General features: G+C 38.4%; 1 protein-coding gene across 1 annotated transcript in view; it reads right to left on the bottom strand.

Moving 5' to 3' along the window:
• The window catches only part of epha6 (eph receptor A6), a 185542-nt gene that overhangs the window by 17285 nt on the left and 150456 nt on the right, over positions 1-17801 (bottom strand). Inside the window, exons 6-9 of the mRNA XM_005940399.3 lie at positions 16447-16571; positions 15932-16094; positions 13266-13374; positions 1093-1163 (exon numbers count right to left, since the gene is read on the bottom strand). Coding sequence (XP_005940461.1) covers positions 1093-1163; positions 13266-13374; positions 15932-16094; positions 16447-16571 — 468 coding nt within the window. The remainder of the gene's footprint in view (positions 1-1092; positions 1164-13265; positions 13375-15931; positions 16095-16446; positions 16572-17801) is intronic.

Raw genomic sequence — 17801 nt, 5'->3', positions numbered from 1 at the left:
TGTGCTTCTCCTTCAGGGATCGATAGAGTATCACAAAACAAAAAAACAACAACGAGTTGTCTCAGAGGCACGAATCGACACAAGCAAAATGCCAAGGACCCGGTTCCCCTTTCACAGCTTCTGCTCAGCATCTCACACTGTGCCGCTGAAACAGGACACAGGAGATATGCACTGTATTTCACAGCCGATTGTAGCTCTGTGGCCTCGATCCTACCGTCCTCTTTGAACAGTCCTCATTTCTCTTTGTCTTCTCTTCTCTTTCTGTACCTTTCAACCCTCATCTTCATTTGAGTCTCCCTTTTTTGTTTATCCTCTAGCAAATTTCCCTCACCTTGTCACCATCGTCTTCATTTTACTGCTCAACTCCCTTTCAAATATCTCTCTCTCTCTCTCTCTCCAGTTTTCACTTCACAGCTCTCAATTCAATTTGTGATTTTCATGTCAGGAATGAAAAGTTGGGCATAAAAGATATAAAGCAACAGAAAAGTACTGGAGTGCAAAAGCTGACAGCTCAGAGATGCAGTTGTCATGTGTAACCAGATTAAGAAAAAAATAATATGAAATAATAAAAAAGCTCATAAAGCTCATGCTCATATTAATTGAAACTTAAGTGGACATAAGAAGGAAGACAACAGATGAAGGAAAGAAGAAGAAACAGACAGATGAAGGAGCATGCTAGTGGCTCTATTAAATAAATACACGTGACAAAAGCGGGTAGGCATTTTTGTATTCTGTAAAAGTTCATGGTGAAGTCGGTGCAAAATTCAATATGCAAAGGAACAAGAACAAATGGGAAATGATCCATACAGAAGTACGTGGTGCATGTTGAATGCAAAGTGAAGAGAGGTGGCTCTTAGCTCCCTACTATGGCTCTCAGACTCACTTCAGATTTATTCCCTGTTTACTGGCACCACGTTAAATTAAACATGTCACTTTCTAGACAAATATTTGGTCATTCAGACACAAGTAGTGTTAAAACCAGCTTCAAAAAGAGTTTGTTCCTTACTTAGAACTTATTTAGCAGATATTGCAAAGTCAGGCAATAGGCATAGAAAACAAAGGAAAAGGAGAGAGGCAGCTTGATTGATTTACCGTGCCCATTCTGATAATTCGCCCTTCTTTTATCCTCCGAGGTCATCTTGGCCTTGAAGTACCACTGACACCTGGAAAACACAGAGAATGACTGATTGAGTAAAAACTTTATCAGATGAGCAATAATGTGACTTTTATTGGGATAGTGGGGGGTATTGGGACTAAAAACAGAGACATTTGAGGCATGTCATTAAATAAATCCTGAATTGATCCCTATGGGTGAATTCCACAAAAATAAAGATGAAGGCAGATGTCTAGCCTTCAGGGTAAAAAGGTTTTATTTGTACATGCAGTCTTCATGTTCTGGTGATCATTGAAATGAAAGTAAAAAATAAAAAAAAGAAGCCTGGATAAATACCCAGAATGCATTTCAAGATGGCTGCAGAGTGCTTTGTAAATACACTAGTCAGTGGAACTACTGGCGGCCATCTCTCTCTCCCATGTTATCACATACCGATGGCATCTTTACACTGTAACGCTTGAGTACCTCTTTGCCTTAATTTTCCCTCAAAGCGCTCTGCTGGTATCATCACAATTGGTTGACCCTGATAACCAATGACCCGTAACCGTGGTAACCACGGAGAGAAATTTGCATTTTAAACGTGCCTTACGTACTGAAAGCTTGTATGTGAACCTAAACCGTGATTTTGGGCTTAACGCTTTAACCAATCGTTTGATTTAAAGAATATTAAGAAGTAAACAGCAACCGAAGAGATGGCATCAAAAAAAAAAAGTAAAAATAAACGAGAATAAAAGGAAACAACAAGATGAGTTGCTCCCTTTTGTTTGTAGGCCTTTTGTATCTTCATGTTGGGAATCCAAGTTATAAGGCTATCATTGTGTGGGGAAAATGAACCCAAAGAGGTATCCCTTGCATTACATTACATCTAATCAGATGGGGTTCCTGACAAATCATGACTGGACAACAAGTAGAAAACCAAAAAGTGTGGATTTATGTTTTGTGTTACTTTTTTGATAAAACCATTCAAATGCTTCTCCGAGGATGATAAAGGATCATACTCTAACACAATTACTTTTCATTTGTTTAAGTAAGGGATGCTTGCTTCTTTCAGCTGTTACATAATCTTGCTCTAACCAATTCTCATGTCTTTAGGCTACTCCCAAAATAGATTGTGGTATTGTTATCATTTTATAGTGCTCTCTGGATCATGCTGAATTACACATCCCTATCTACTTGTCACAATCACCATAAAGTTATGTGCTGCACAGTCTGGCCCTTATACACAGTTAAGCGTCTGCAAAAACAGCTTGATATAAACAACACAAGTCACGGAGCTCCGTGCGTAATGTTGGTGTTTTGAGTTCTTATGTGCAACTTTTTCAAGCAGCGAAAAACAACAAAAAATTCTCAAACAATTACTGACAACTTAAAATGATCGTTCCTGTCTCTCTACATACTCAAACATATGCGCAGATTGAAAGATGATCAGTTTTAGACTCTCTCCTCAACATTTCTGTTTAAAAACACTGCAGTGAGCGGGGTCAAACACCAGCACAATGAGGCAAAATTCTAGCTTATACAGCTGCCAACTAAAATAACCCCACAGCACCAGATTGCTTCATCATTGCAGCTTATCATTTGAAATAAATGTTCAGCGACATACGTAGTCTGGCTCTGAGTTAGGTTAGATTGTCTGCTGATAAAATAAAGATGGAGGTGGTTTCATCTCATTCAGGGGACTGGCTCTGCAGCTAAAAAATATAATGCAAGAGACACACATGCAATTCACAATTTGTGAGAAAATGGAAAGAAAAGTGACATCTGTTCAGTGAGAACTACATGCAATGACCCTTAACCAAAAGGAACAAAGAAAATTTAAAGTTTTCTCTACATTCGACTGTTGGAAATAAAAAACTACGTAAAATCTCTCTCGTCCTCCTGTGTGTGTGAGTGTGTTTGTGGGAGAGTTTATCTGGGCACTGACAGACTGAGAGACAGCCAACAACAGATAAAGAGCTGCTGCCAAGAAAGTCTGAAAAGCTGAGAGATTAGATGACAGCATCTGCAAAAGACCACAGATGACTTTATCCAAATAGATACTTGGATGTTACTCTGAAATCAAAAATCCAAAAAAACCACAAAGGAACTTTTCCCGAGTTATATTTATGGCAAAGTGCTGCATATGGACAGGTCTGAAGAAACTGCATGGTATTGAGGCACTGAAAGTGAAATGATGAATTGGTAACAAAGAAGGTTTGCTATAAAGCTATGCTTGAGAGAAAATAGTTTTGTGGTGCACTGAAAGATGGCTGCTGAGGGAGTTATGTCTTTGGCTTGCCAGTAAAACAATGTAATGCATGAAAATGTCATTAAGGGGTTAGAGTTAGTTCTGTAAGACTTTGCACAATGACATGATTTTTAATATTTTTCGCCTCTTTACACCACCAAAGCAGATTCGAAATCATACAATCAAGAGATGATTGCAGGGCAGAATTTCAATGTGGGGTAATAAAACAACTGCATTAACTTTTTAGGAAATAATTTTAATACACAGCCCTCAGTTAGTAGCTCAGTTTGATGGCCAGCTGAGGCCCATTTACTTACATTTCATGGCAGATAAAAGATCTGAAGTTAGTGCTGAACCATCAGAAACGTTCTCAGAAAGAATGCACTGAAAACCAAAGGCCCTGAAAGACCACATAAGATGACTAGTCCGCAGTCAAGCGGTACCTTCATGAATGGAAATACAGAGGGTTTAGAACAAGATACAAAGAGCTGGTTACAGTCAAGATTAGATTAAAACATCAATGCTATGCCATGGGCATGTCCATGGCTACCAGTGTAACCAGGTTCCTAGTGGTTACTGATAATTTGAGTGCTTATAGAAATAGCAGGATGAAATCTGAAGGGTACATGGCTATACTCTCTGCTCAGATTCAACTAACGGCAGATTCAACTGGTTGGACAGGATTTCACAGTGGAGGCATGGCATGGAGGAGAACACGTTCAACGGGCAAGTCAGTCACTTCATCCCAGTAAAACAGTGAATCCTTTTTAATTACTCGAGACAAAACTGAAGGGAGAGAGACCTACAAACAAGCAGCAACTGAAGTTGGCTGCAGTAAAGCATCACAACAGCCATTAAAACAGCATCCAAACTGTCGAAGTACTGACTTTTTAACATTTAAATAGTTACATAAAACTATCTGTAAAGTTATAATTTAAAAATATCCAAGGGAGAATATAATAATTTGGGTAAAATCATCCCTTTTCTGAAGCATCTTATGCCGAAGCACCGTCGGCCATTAAAACGGCTCACTGTTATTTAAAAACGGAGTAATGGATTCATTTAAACATGGCACTGCTACCTGTGAAGCACGTGGTTGCGTGAGAGGTGGCACAGTGTGAGGGGAGCAGTGAGGTAAAAAATAGTTATATAAAAAATTAAAAGGTGCTTGGAGTTCTCTCAGAGGATGTATCACTGATGAATTTTAAAACACCTCTTGCAGTAGAGGGCTTAATTAATAGCCATGTGCATGAGGGGCTCTTGGTCCCGCTGGTGTATCCCCTAATAAATTTTCTCATATTTCATCATTTATTAGAATATAGAACTCTATTGCCTGTTTCTTACAGTCACGCAGCATGCAAGAAGAGTAAAAGTGACAAAACTAGAGTCTCATGCTTATTAAAAGGTTGGTGTTTATTCAGATGTTTTATTTATTAGCAAAGATCATGTTTGAAAAGCTGAATTTGTTTATTTTTTATATTTCCCTGTATATTTTTGAAATGAAGAAAATGATGAATGAGCTTCATCAGGCTTTTGTTACAAAGACATTTGCTAGTTAGATCAGTTCATTGTTGGGTTTGGTCTTTTCAAAGGATTTGCTAGCAATAAGAAAAATCTACAAATCTAAAAGGCTACTGTGAAAGCTCATCTTCCTTTTTTTTCTGCCTTATTCTTTGCTTCTTTTTAATACTAATTCAAATCACCATCAAAATGCAACTTTCATCCTTTTTTTCTTCCAGTAAATTTATCCTGGTAGCTTTTGCAAAATCTCGCTGAAAAGCAAACAAAGAGACAAACAGTGCTGCAAAAATACCTCTGCGGAGCGAGGCAGAAAATTCACCATAGTTATCCTTTAAATGAGAAGCAGCAAAGTAGAAGAGCAGAGCCCAGAGACTTGACCCAAACCCCCAACAGAGACAGAACAGAAGCAGGAACAGAGAGCTCTCACAGTCACACTGTCACTTCGGAGGAGAGTCCTCGCTTCACTGTCACTGCTGTAGACTTGTCTGCCTCTCTCAGCCCTGCTCCTCCACACCACTGTAGTCCACGAGGGATGAAGTTGGTGGTGGTGAGTGACAGAGGTCTGCAGCTTGTCCTGATTCCAGCGGGACATGATGGAACTGCATGTTTTTGGGTTTTTTTCCACTGCTCTGGGACTTGTTCGAGCTTAAATATATACAACACAACTAAAATCACACGCTACTATTAACATAACAAGAATAAACAGATTCATAAGCTGGTTTTCCTTCAAGTTTGTGTACTATTCTTATTATTATGCAGTATAGTCATCACTTCCCCATTATGCCCAAGATAACAAAAGGCGGCAAAAGTCTTAATATACCAAAGAGTTTGATAAATAAGTCATAGAAAGACAGTAATTACAAACAGCTGCAGCCATTTAGTTCCACACAGACATCAAGGGAGAGATGGAAGGAGTACTGGGTAATTTTGCCTGAGTAAAAATGGACCAAAATAAAAGCAAAGAATTTAAAACATAGGCCTATGTTGAGTAAAGGCTACTATATTTAATGTATCTTTGCATATTTTAGCCTTCCAAGGTGAGCCACATTGGATATTCATGCCCCAGTCCTCAACAGTATACTATATTTCTTGTCTAAATTGACTAGTGATAAATTACAAATATACAATACTTCTTGACTACTTAAATTCATCAGGAATGAGAACAAAGTAAATCCTGCTTTTAGGAATTTTAAGTGACACAGATCAATTAAACAAACGCTTATATATACTAATAAATAATAAAAATAATTGCCAAAAATACCGAGGTAAAACTCAGGGGAAAAAAAAAATTAGTTATCGCTAGAAATTTGCGAAAGTCTATTAAGGCTGTAAAAAACGACTCTAACATTTAAACCTGCAACATTAAATCAGATGAACTTCTTTAAAAGATCACCTCTAAGGACTTTCTTTACTGTATCTACAGCTTTAATCCTCTTTTGGCTCATTTGTTTGACTTTATATATACTATCCTTGTTGTCCTGATAAATCTTTAAGAATAACATTCATACTGAATGCAAAAATCCTGTGCTATAGAATCAAACTACCAATTCATTTTTGCAGGTGCCAGTAAAAGCTACAAAATAAATTAATAACTATCCATCCATCCATCCATTCGCTTCCGCTTATCCTTTTCAGGGTCGCGGGGGGCACTGGAGCCTATCCCAGCTGTCATAGGGCGAAAAAATTAATAACTAAATAAATAAAAATAATATCTGATATCTTTCAGTTGACCAGAAACATTTTGGTATATAAAGTATATGGTAGCTGTCTTTGATGTTTTCACAAGATTTTATGCTACAAAAAAATAAATAAATAAGTACACTCCATGATTCAATGGTTTGTAGAACCAACCACCTTTAGCAGGAATAACGTATGTAAGGGTTTTGTGTATGATTTTATCAGTCTCACACATCATTGCGATGGAATTTTGACCCACTCTTATTTAGTTGCATCACTTCATTGAGGTTTGTGGGCCCATTTGTGGATGCACAGCTCCACCACAGCATTTCAACTTTGCAACACTGTAAATCATTTTTTCCTCAGCCACGCTGTTGTAGATTTGCTTTAACTGTTGAAGAGATTATGTCATATTTGGCTCTAGAATATTTGGTACAGAGAGAAAGTTCATGGTTGACTGCAAGGTGCTCATATACTGTGGCTGCAAAACAAGCCCAAACCATCACCTCTCCAACACCATGCTTAATAACTGGTATGAAACGTTTGTCCTTACATGATGTGTTTCCACCAGTTGTGGCACTGGATGGCAGACATTTCCACTTTGGTCTCATCTGTACTCCCATACGGAAAAGAAATAGTAAAAACTTATATGTGATTACTCATGAAAGTGCCCACTTTCATGAGTAAATCATATAAGGCTTACATGATTTACTCTTGAAAGTGGCCACTTTCGCATTACTTTCATACATTGTTTTAGTAAGTATCCAAAACATACAAGTTTCATTATATAATTTTTCAAGGGATCTTATATCTGTTTTCACACTTATATGCTTTTCATACAAGTTTCACACAAGACAGATACAAACTTTATAAGATTTATATATATATTTTCCATATGGGCTTGTTCAGATGCAACTTTTTAAACCTAAGCTGCAGTGCCACCACGCTCAATTTAAAGAAAGCTTTCTCCTAGCGACGCTTCCAACCACGTCAAACTTATTCAGTCTTTTTCTAATTGTACTGTCAAATATTTCTGCAATCTGACAGATGTAGCTCTTAGCTTTTTTGCAGTTACTTTGAGCATTACACGGTCTGATCTGACCTTGGGTTGAATGTGCTGAGATGTCAACTCTTGGGAAGACTGGGGCATTGTGTTACTACACACCTGAATGCTCCAGACCTGCAAACTGTCAAATCGACTGCTTTAACAGAGGTGGTCACACTTATCCTACACTTGCTCCTATCCAGTATTACTGTATGTATATACAGCCATATGAAATACAAATCAAGTTCACACTACTACGTATTGAACTGAGGAAACATCAAGAACAAAAAAAAACTTTATTTGGCTAGCAGACAGGAGCTGCAGTCAGATATTCTGTAGGCCTATGTTGATTCCACGTGACACCAATTTGTAGCAGACAGACATGATAAATTGTTTGAATAACATTATTGATTATTGCAGTTTTAAGAAACAGGAGAAGTTGATGTCTTCCTCATGGCTGGCTTTTTTTTTTCTCCACAGCTTCAGCTGGATCAGCAGCCACATGAATTATGCAGGAGACTTCTTCTTCTTCTTCTTTTTTTAATAATACATTTTTTCTGTATGAAATGTGATGTGAGGTAGAGGTGCTGCCTCAGTAACTATTCTAATCAACAAAAACAACCTCCCCAGAATGACAGAGAGGCCAGGCTAACTGAAAGGATAATGCAGGATGTGACTGAATAAGTTTGGGGTGAAAACGCAGACAGTGCAGTAGAGGAGAAAGTGTTGGCGCTTGCTACCGCAAGTGTGTGTGGGTTCATGTGATCACATATGAGCCTTCTTCTCTTTGAAGACTTAACATAATCCGGGTTGCCAGATTAGAGCAGGTGTCAGAGGGCTGTGAGCCACAGGTTGCCAGACTGGGCTTCGGCTAAGTGAAGTCTGTGGGATCCTGGACACTGATAGACAGAGCAGATAACTGTAACAGTGGCAGAGAGGACAAGAAGGGGATTTGGAAAGCTACTGTTGACCTCTGCTGATGAGGTCAAGCTGTTCATTAAAGAAATCGTGGCATGTGCCTTTATCAGTCTTTTCCAGTCCTGTCCTCTGATCCCCTTTATCCACCTATCCTTCTGTCTCACCGGCTTTCATGTTGTAAGGAGGCCACACACACACACACACACACACACAATACCGGCTATCACACACAAAGACCTTGGCGTCTTCCACTGTTCTCTGCCCTGTCGAACATTGTTAGAGTACATATTCACACACGCATATTCAAAAGCACTTTACCCACCCACACACCTCAGTAAAACAACCTTGCTTAGAGCCCTAATCAAAGCATCAGTGTAATTCAAACCACTCCTCTCTTACCCTAACATCCCTCACAGTCACCTCACTGCAGTGCACCGCTCTGCTGCAGAGGCTACAAAGGGCACAAAAGGAAGGATGGATTAAAGAAAATATGAAGAAAATGATTAAAAAACATTGCAGCAGTGTAGTGCAAAACTCTTCAACTAGGCTACATCTGTGTAATCATGACACCTTCATTCTCATAGAAGCTCCCACTCTTCAAATCTAGCATAAGCAGAAAGCAAACATAGATGTAAATTTAGTAAGCTTTTAGGCCAGCCAGGTGTTAAACACTCATCATACAGCAAGTCCTCTACAACCTTACATCTATGAGAGGCGTATGACTGAAAGCTCCCATCTTTTCCAGGCAGCTCAAGTACGTTTGGAGCTTTTTTGAAACTGAAAGAGAGTGAAAGTTCCTCCTACACAGGGCAGCGGGACTGCAGATATGATAGCTTGTGATGGAGTCAAAAAACACTCCAACTGCTGTTGTGACTGCTATTAGACAAATTCAGGTAAAAAAAGTCTTCTTGTACTACAATTCAAAAACTCTTGCACCTAGTTTGTGCGTGCCATCTTAAACAAAGTACCCTCCTACAAACATAGATCACATAGAACTACCAAAATCCAAAATATGCTTTAAATGTCAGCTGTTAAACTTGGACTTTGCGGACTTTTGCATTTAAATGAAACCAACAATAAAGGTGTTCACTGCACATCTAACATAAAAAAAAGAAAATATAAAATAATATCTGTGAAGTTCATGGTTGCAGTCCTCTGGCAACCGGGATGAAGAGTTCAAGTACAAGTTGCAGTTTCTAAAAGTTCCAATAATTTTTCCCAGTCAAAATGAATTTGAAGCACAGCGGAAACACGTCCATGTCTTTGATCTGAATTAAAGCTTTCTGATGAAACTATGAGTGTAAGAGATTGAGAAATGCATTAGAAAATATCAGGTCAAAGGTCAGGTTTAGATAATAAAAACATCCTGGGTCCACACATTCCATCCAGAGGCTTTAAAGGCATTTAAAGCATGTGCTTCTAAAGCTGGGTAGAAGCTAAGGACAATAATGTTAAGGAAACTAAAAACACCACCTGCATGTTAAATCCGCTCACATTGACTTCTGAGTCAGTGCTGAGTGAATTAAGCAATTATGGTGTGTGTTTTGTTTTGTCTTTGCACTTTGTTAAATCTTCATAAACTATTGGGTCACATACTATTGGGTCCTGAGGGGTTACTTAATCTCAAACATAAAGACCCTGCACACCACCGCTATACCCACACGTGTCATTTATTTTTCAAAAATAAATAAATCACTTGGATATCCGGAGACCAATAACGCCAGGTATCTAATTCATTGTCAGCCCCATTAAAAGGAATTGCGGGAAATCTTTGATGAAAATCATTAACTTGGAGTATTTTGATTGAGCTCGCGTCCAAAGACATCAAACACTTTATATGGAACAGACATTTTTGTCCACTGAACCCAAATCCTTCCTAATGTCAAATGCCTTCTTGGTGGGACACTAGTCAGCTGCAGTAATGTTAGAGGTATATTGTAGTATACATTTACACTACATATGCTCAGGGTGGTATGGCTCATACCCTCCGCACACCAGATCTCTGCTGATCTAGAAAGCTAAGTATAGGTGTGGCTCATGTTATATTACTTGAATGGAAAAGTGCCCATTAATACCAGTCCCTGTAGGCTTGGGGTGCTTTGGCTCAGGAGTGTCTGAGTTGTGAACCACAGCCCACCAAGCCGGTTGGTTGTCTACAAATGGAAATGTTGGTGGTTCGATCCTCGGGTTTTCTAGTTTATGTAATGAAGGATCATTGGCCATGATATTGCATCCACTTTGTGCCTGTCATAGTAGGGAAGTGCTTAAGGCATTGAATACAGCACTTGTGAATGAGACTTTTAGTTAGAAGTACTTTGTTTATTCAGCTAGAGTAGAAAGGTGTTATATAAAAAGTATCAGTCTACTTAAGAGAAACAGTCAAATGCATCTTTACATATTAAAAACTGTGTAATTGTGTGAAAGATAATCAGTTTATCAGGCAATTGGTGACAAATGCATGAAAAACAAGGTGCAAAAGATGAGATTTGCAGCCTTAGAAACATTGTACTTCTCTTTATACCTGTATTTTTGCATTTGTTATTTCTGTGATTTTTCACACAGATAACCCACTGGAACAGTATCAATGTCTCTCTGCAGAGATATTCTGACGATGTGTGTTGTTCGGCATATTTTAAATGATATCTCATCTTCCTCCCTCTATGACAGTCCGCCTTTTACTTCAATTCAGTCTGACTGTGAACACTTTTGATTTCCAATCTGATCGGACAGCGTGTCTTAATAATTCAATCTGGGAGCCTATATCACTGCTACCAGCAAATGTGACTGAGAAAATCTTCACCATCTCTAAAACTAAAATACAAAAATACATTTTTTAAACAGTTATTTTGCTGTCAGGGTGTCAGAATCTTAATAATGCACTCTTGCTTATCTTGCTTCATTTCCACCTCCTATTTTGGACAAAACAGGTCATCAATGTTGTAGATGTTTTAAATCCAAATTCAAATTTTGGTATTTGTCTTTAGAACTCTGTGGGTGTTGTAAATTATCCAGACTCTGTGTGTTACCAAAGATTATTTCTTAGAAAAATAATAGCTGTCTTGATCTGTTCTTTATTTGATTTAATTAATTTGTATCAATGGAGATCAATCCATTGTTTTACTACCAGGAGCTATTATATTGTTGTCATTTGCGTGTGAATGGAACCACAGGTTCGTATTGTTGGATTACTATAAATATTATCAAAAGATGCAAAACTCCTTTTTAAAAATGGTCTCCATAAATGTTTGCGAAATCAACATCAATATTAAATATATTGCAAACAGAAGATTAATTTGTGATGTTGAATATTTCACTTTTTGTGAGCAATTCTACTTATTTTTTTGATCAGTATCTTCACAGTGAAACTGAAAATTATTTAGCTTCCAAATCTAGCTTCTGAAATAGAGTCTTGAAAGTGTTGTTGCTTTTCTTTTCTGTCTTGCAGAGTTACACACCTGTGCATCTGCCCACATAGTATACTTGAATGTGCATCTTTAACGTTAGGGCAGACTAATGATTTACCTTTTTTCCTTCTTCCTTTGCATGTGTGTCTGTCTGTGTTTCTTTTTCCTCAAATATATTTGGTGCTTTGATTGAATTATTAGGTTACCTAATGTAATGTGATAAATTGGCAAAACTGATTAGAAATTTAGTTTGTTCAAAAACGCCTCATTATCAATTTAATACATAATTGAAACTAAAAATTGCTTAATTATTTAAATCACTATAAAGGCAAAACCTTCTACACAAATTCACATTTTGTTCTTAAAATAAGTGCGCACAAACGATATATAACCCTATAATTCGTTGATATGTCCTTCCCTTCCCTGGGTTTTAGTGGTATTCTGTGTCCAAAGGTAATTGCTGAAGCAAATGTAGTGAAAGGCTGTGCCAATGCCCTGTGGAAATATTGAGCATATACATTACTGTAAGGAATTTTGAAGCTTACAGTTATACTTAAATGGATCATTACAGTCATACTTAAATGAATCATTACAGTCATACTTAAATGGATCAGAGCCGTCCCTAACAGTATTAGCTGCACTTGTACTTTTCCTGTCATGACAAGCCAAATTGTCTGCTGTTAAAGACGCCTGGTTACCTTTCGACATACTTCACTAACGGTAACAAGTGAAATATTCCTCCTCCTTAACTATTTGTAGGCTGAATCCTGTAGCCTGAAGCCTGAGATGACATTTTGTAAATGTTCAGATCACTTAGGGCTCTGCGCATCAACATATAAAAATATCAAAGATGTGAAAATGTTTTTGCACCTAAATGTTTCAAATCATTAAACAAATTTGAATATTAGACAAACAGAATTGGTCCTAGCACAGAACCCTGTGGAACTCCATAATTAACCTTAGTGTGTAAAGAGGACTCTCTATTTACATGAACAAATTGGAGTCTATTAAATATATATGACGGATAAATAGGGCACAAACCATGACTTTGGTCAGCACACTTATCAAAACTCCCCACTTGCCACTGTGGACATTGTGGCTGCAAAACTTTACACGGACGTCTTTTGGGGCTTCTACACTGCACTGATATCTGCACAATGAAACCAAATAATCTAACCAATAGGAAGAATGAATTATGTGATTACCATATCTACCTTTGAAGCACAGACAACACCACCCAACTGACTTTTAAAGTGATATTTCCACTTAATGCACAGACAAGAGTGGATGTCAGTTGAAAATAACCATGCAGTGAAATATTCACTCTGAGTAAAACCAGGATAAGTATATCCATCTTACCTTCCAGTGATGAGGAGGAAGAGAGTGAGGATGACAAGAAGAGTAAAGCCGCCAACCGCTGCTGTGACGATCACTAACACCTGGCCTTGATCAGAAGCCATGTTGGAGGCTGAAGGTAAAAGAAACAGTAGGAAAGAAAATGAGATGAGAAGGAAAATATGTAGCTGGGCAGAGACATTATGTGGGGAAGAGTAAAATAACATCATCATGTTAGAAACATGGAAAGCGGAGTAAGAGCACTTAAAAAAGATAAAAATAAACATGGACAAATCAGAGGGAAGTGAGAGGATTTCAGCAAAACAATCATTCAACATCATCTTCATTATTTCTTATCATCAGTGTAGTATGCATAGACCATGTAAGCTCTCTTGATAGGTAGATATTAGGAGACATGTTTGATCTGCTCTTCATAATGCAAGAAAACCCTCAGTTAACTTTCACACGGGAATGATTCATTTGCCTGCTGCTGTTTAATTAATATTATTCATTCATGAAATTGTGATTTAGTCCATGAACATTTGGTTAAATTGGACCCATTTGATATTCATGATTTTCCCTTTTCTGTGTCTTGTCACAAGGCTAACGAATCCCAGATAATTGAAAGATGATTGCTATTACCAAACTTATTTCTATAATATTTCATGCTTAATGAATATGAATTGGAGATCTGGGTGCGTGGTCGCTAGCCCAAAGAGCGAGCCTCATGTGGGTTAATACATTAAGTGCGCGTGTGAATAGAGCCAAGAGCACATATGTGAACGGAGGTTGTCGAGAATATGTGTGTTTTGGTTGATAAAAATAATTACAGTCTATTTAGGGGATGGTAGAGTGAAAGTGGCGGTGGTCACATGACACAAGGCAATTTTCCTAGTCCTAAGCTTCACATCACTAACTAAACAGATGTGTTGGACTGATGCTGCTGTAATGAGGTGTGCACAGGGAGAGAGGGGTGGCAGAGGAGGGGATGAAAAATGCAAGGTGAGGAAAGGGATGACAGAAGTGACAGACAGATACACAGATGGATGGAAAACCTATTGCGGTGACAGTAACTGACAGGCAGACAGACAGACTGACACAGAAGGAGAAAGCGACAGGGGCCAAAACTGCTTTTTTTCCCTTTCAGATAAAAGGCCAGGCAGTACAAAGGCTTGGCCAAGCACTCTCTGATCCACAGATAAAGCAAAGCTCTGCAGCTTTGGAAGGGAGAGGGCCACTATGAAGCCAAATCACCCCTCAACAATACCTGACCCAACATAAAAGGGCATCTGGACCTTTGTATTTTATGAGTAGACTTGCAATAAAGCACCTACTCACACATACACACTGGGAGAAAACATTGATTCAGAGTACACCAAACATCAAGGCTGTATTGTCAGACTCCCCTGTTGATTGTATTCAGTTTTTCGATCGCCGTTGCAAGTGACATTCTGACCTTTTAGGCATTCAGGGGTTGTGGTTTCAACCTATATGAAATTCACACTGCAGAGATGCCAAATGTTCACATTGTAGTTAAATCCATGTCTACTCCATCGTGTGTTTTCTATCCAGGTGTAGTGGCCCTGTGTTTGGGATCACTGTCATTTTGAAAAATGAAGCCACTGCCAATCAGATGGTTTCCAGATGGTATTCCACAGTGGATCAAAATTTGATTCACTTTATTTTTCTGTGCTTATTATTTCATCAATTTGAACAATTTAACAAAATCACGACAGAGCCTTCTCTGTGTTTTATAGATGGCTGTAGATATTCACTGTTATCTCTCTGATGACCTCCTCTGTGCATAATGATGATGATTTTCAGTCCCCTTCTTGTGTAAGTTAGCATACCTTAGCTATTCTCCTCAGTTTCTTTTTCTTAAGAATGGCTTCTTGAGAGCCAGCCTTTTACTGAGACCATTTTTGATGAGGCTTTAGTGATCAATAGATGGATCAAGGAGATGTTGCACAGCATGCTGAGATATGTCAAGTTTTTAGCTAGTAGCTCTTAGGGAAACACCTCTCAAGACTCAAGACTTTTGCACCGCACTGTATATACATAGGAAATAAGAAGGCATTTAAAGATCGAGTATTGTAAAGAGATTTTGCTGCTGTTATTCCATGTTTAAACACAAAAATCAAACTTGACCTGGAACTATAATAATTGTAACTACAGGCTGATTGGAGGGGAAAAGAATATAATATATTTATAAAGCAACAACAAAAAATGCTCATGTTGTTGTACTGAACTGACAAATAAAAACTGTACTTCTGACACCAACATTTCTGATAGATATAACTGTGCCTAATTGGGAACCAGGCGACTTCTAATTAGTAGCTGTGAGATATGAAAGTGGTGGTGTTATGTGTGGAAACTTGAAGGTGGTCTCACATCCAGGTTTATTATTTGCTGTGGCGCCTCTGATGTAGGCTGCCTTAGGTGCTGCTTGAGGCTACATGAACTACACTTGAACCTGAGCTGCTGGTTGCAACTAGCATCTTGAATCGCCGACTTACCGTCTTGAAGATGAGCAAAAACAACACATTATTTAGAGTTGAAAATATATTTTTCAATATTGAACCTGATTTTCTCAGACTGAATGACAAATTATTATTGTCATGAAAAAACCCTATTTTTTGGCCTTACTGCAGTACAACAAATACGTACTGTAGATTGTCTGAGGTACTTACAGTCTCCTGTAGTTTCGTATTCATATTTAGGAGAGTAGGAGCTGTATCCGGCAGCTGTTCGGGTGCGCACGCTGAAGACGTACCAAGTTGCTGGTTTTAAACCCGAGACAATCACACTGGGGGCTTTGGTGCGTGTCGATGAGTAGCTCAGCAGCTCGTGTTCCTGTGGGGCAGAACAGAGGGATGATCAAAAGTCTCAGCATTGCGGAGAATATTTTGACCAAGTTTTAAAAGATACATTTGTCATTTATATTTTTTCAAGCAGTGACAAATACTACCTTCCAGCCACATTGTAGTGATGGAGAGCTTGTAAGCTCTTTTGATCACTTTTAGGAACAAATATTACAGGCAGTAAATCATTCGTATGACACATTTGTACTGCTGAGATGTTCTACAAAGTTGCCTTTTCTTGTTAAATTAATGTTGTGAGCTTAATAATTCACTGGAAACATGACATATTCCTCTTGAGAAGTGATATATCTACCCTTTGAATCATATGCTGAGTATTTTAGTACCTTCTCATAATATTTGACCTCGTAATCAATGATCGGGAGTGCTGTCTGTTCAGGTTGCTGCCAGGAGAGTGCGATGCTGTTTGGAGAAGCCCAGTCCTTCTTTAAAGCCCCGACCAGAGACGGACCTGGTTTGCAAACACACAGACAGGTATCATTTTCAGTATGTTTACCCTCTTGGCATTGTTGAGAAACTGCTGCTGAAGACACTACATGCTATTGTACACAAAGTGCACAAAGAGTGTGTAACTATGAAGTGCAATGTGCCAAGACTCAGCAGCAGAAAATAATTTAATTAGCAAGCTTACTCTTTCACATGAATCACCATTCCCCTCCAATAAGTCTGTATTTCTAACAGTCCAATCTAGAATTTTGTTTTCTGTGCGGTCTCTTTGTGTGGTATATTTGAGAGCTATTTAGCCAGAATTACATACGATTTTATAGATTTTATAGACTGTATTATCTATAGCCATAAAATCACATTAAAGAATTAAAGAATCAGCTAAACAAACAATAGAATTAAGCAGACCATTGAGGTATTCTTGATGTCTTTACTGTGTTTTTGTTCTCACCTGGATTGTTTATTCATACACCGCACTAATGACTGAAATCATAATGGACTACACCAGAAATAAGTAAGTAATGCACAGAGTAAGTACACAAAAGTTTTGTTTTTCGGGAGCCCATACTTTTAAAAGTACTGATTCACATCAGCAACAGCTGTAGTTTATTCCAGTAAACAAGAATCTCGCTGAAACATCAAAGAACTGTCACATTCCCTAGAAAATCTTGGGGAACTGGGGAAGTAACAGTGAACACATCCGGAGTGAAAAAGTAAACAACAAGGCAAAAACTGAAAAAGAGTTTAATTTCTTTAATTAATAATTAAGTGTATAAGGCACTTTAGCTGCCTTAAAGGAAGAAATACTACAAAAACCTAGAAGTTAGTCAAAAGAATAATAGGTCAAAAATGTTAAATGATCAAAACACTCTCTGCGCCACTGAGCAGTAAACAATCACAAGCACACAGCTCAGACAGTAAAGAGAGTAACACTGATACTCAGGTGCTCCCACCCTGACCTTAACTACTCCTAGGCCTAATTACTGAATGGAGTCAGCTGAACAGGGCAGTACCTAAGGCAAGGACGAGAACAAAACACAGGCTGTATCCCAATTCAGGGTCTGCAGCCGTAAAGTGCGCATTTCAAGGCCGATTACGTCACAGTGGCGCGCCGAAGGCTGTCCCAATTCAAAGGCTGCTCGAAATGCGGCCCTGAAATGCGTCCTTCATTTCCCTGAATTTTAAGGCTGTGGCAGTGTAGACTTCGTGGCCCAACATATCCCAGAATGCATAGCGC

Source organism: Haplochromis burtoni, unplaced genomic scaffold, assembly GCF_018398535.1.
Source record: "Haplochromis burtoni strain Fernald_Lab_line unplaced genomic scaffold, NCSU_Asbu1 Contig_274, whole genome shotgun sequence".
Taxonomy (NCBI): domain Eukaryota; kingdom Metazoa; phylum Chordata; class Actinopteri; order Cichliformes; family Cichlidae; genus Haplochromis; species Haplochromis burtoni.
Note: the sequence above shows the minus strand (reverse complement) of the source record. Positions and strands in the feature narration are given on the sequence as shown.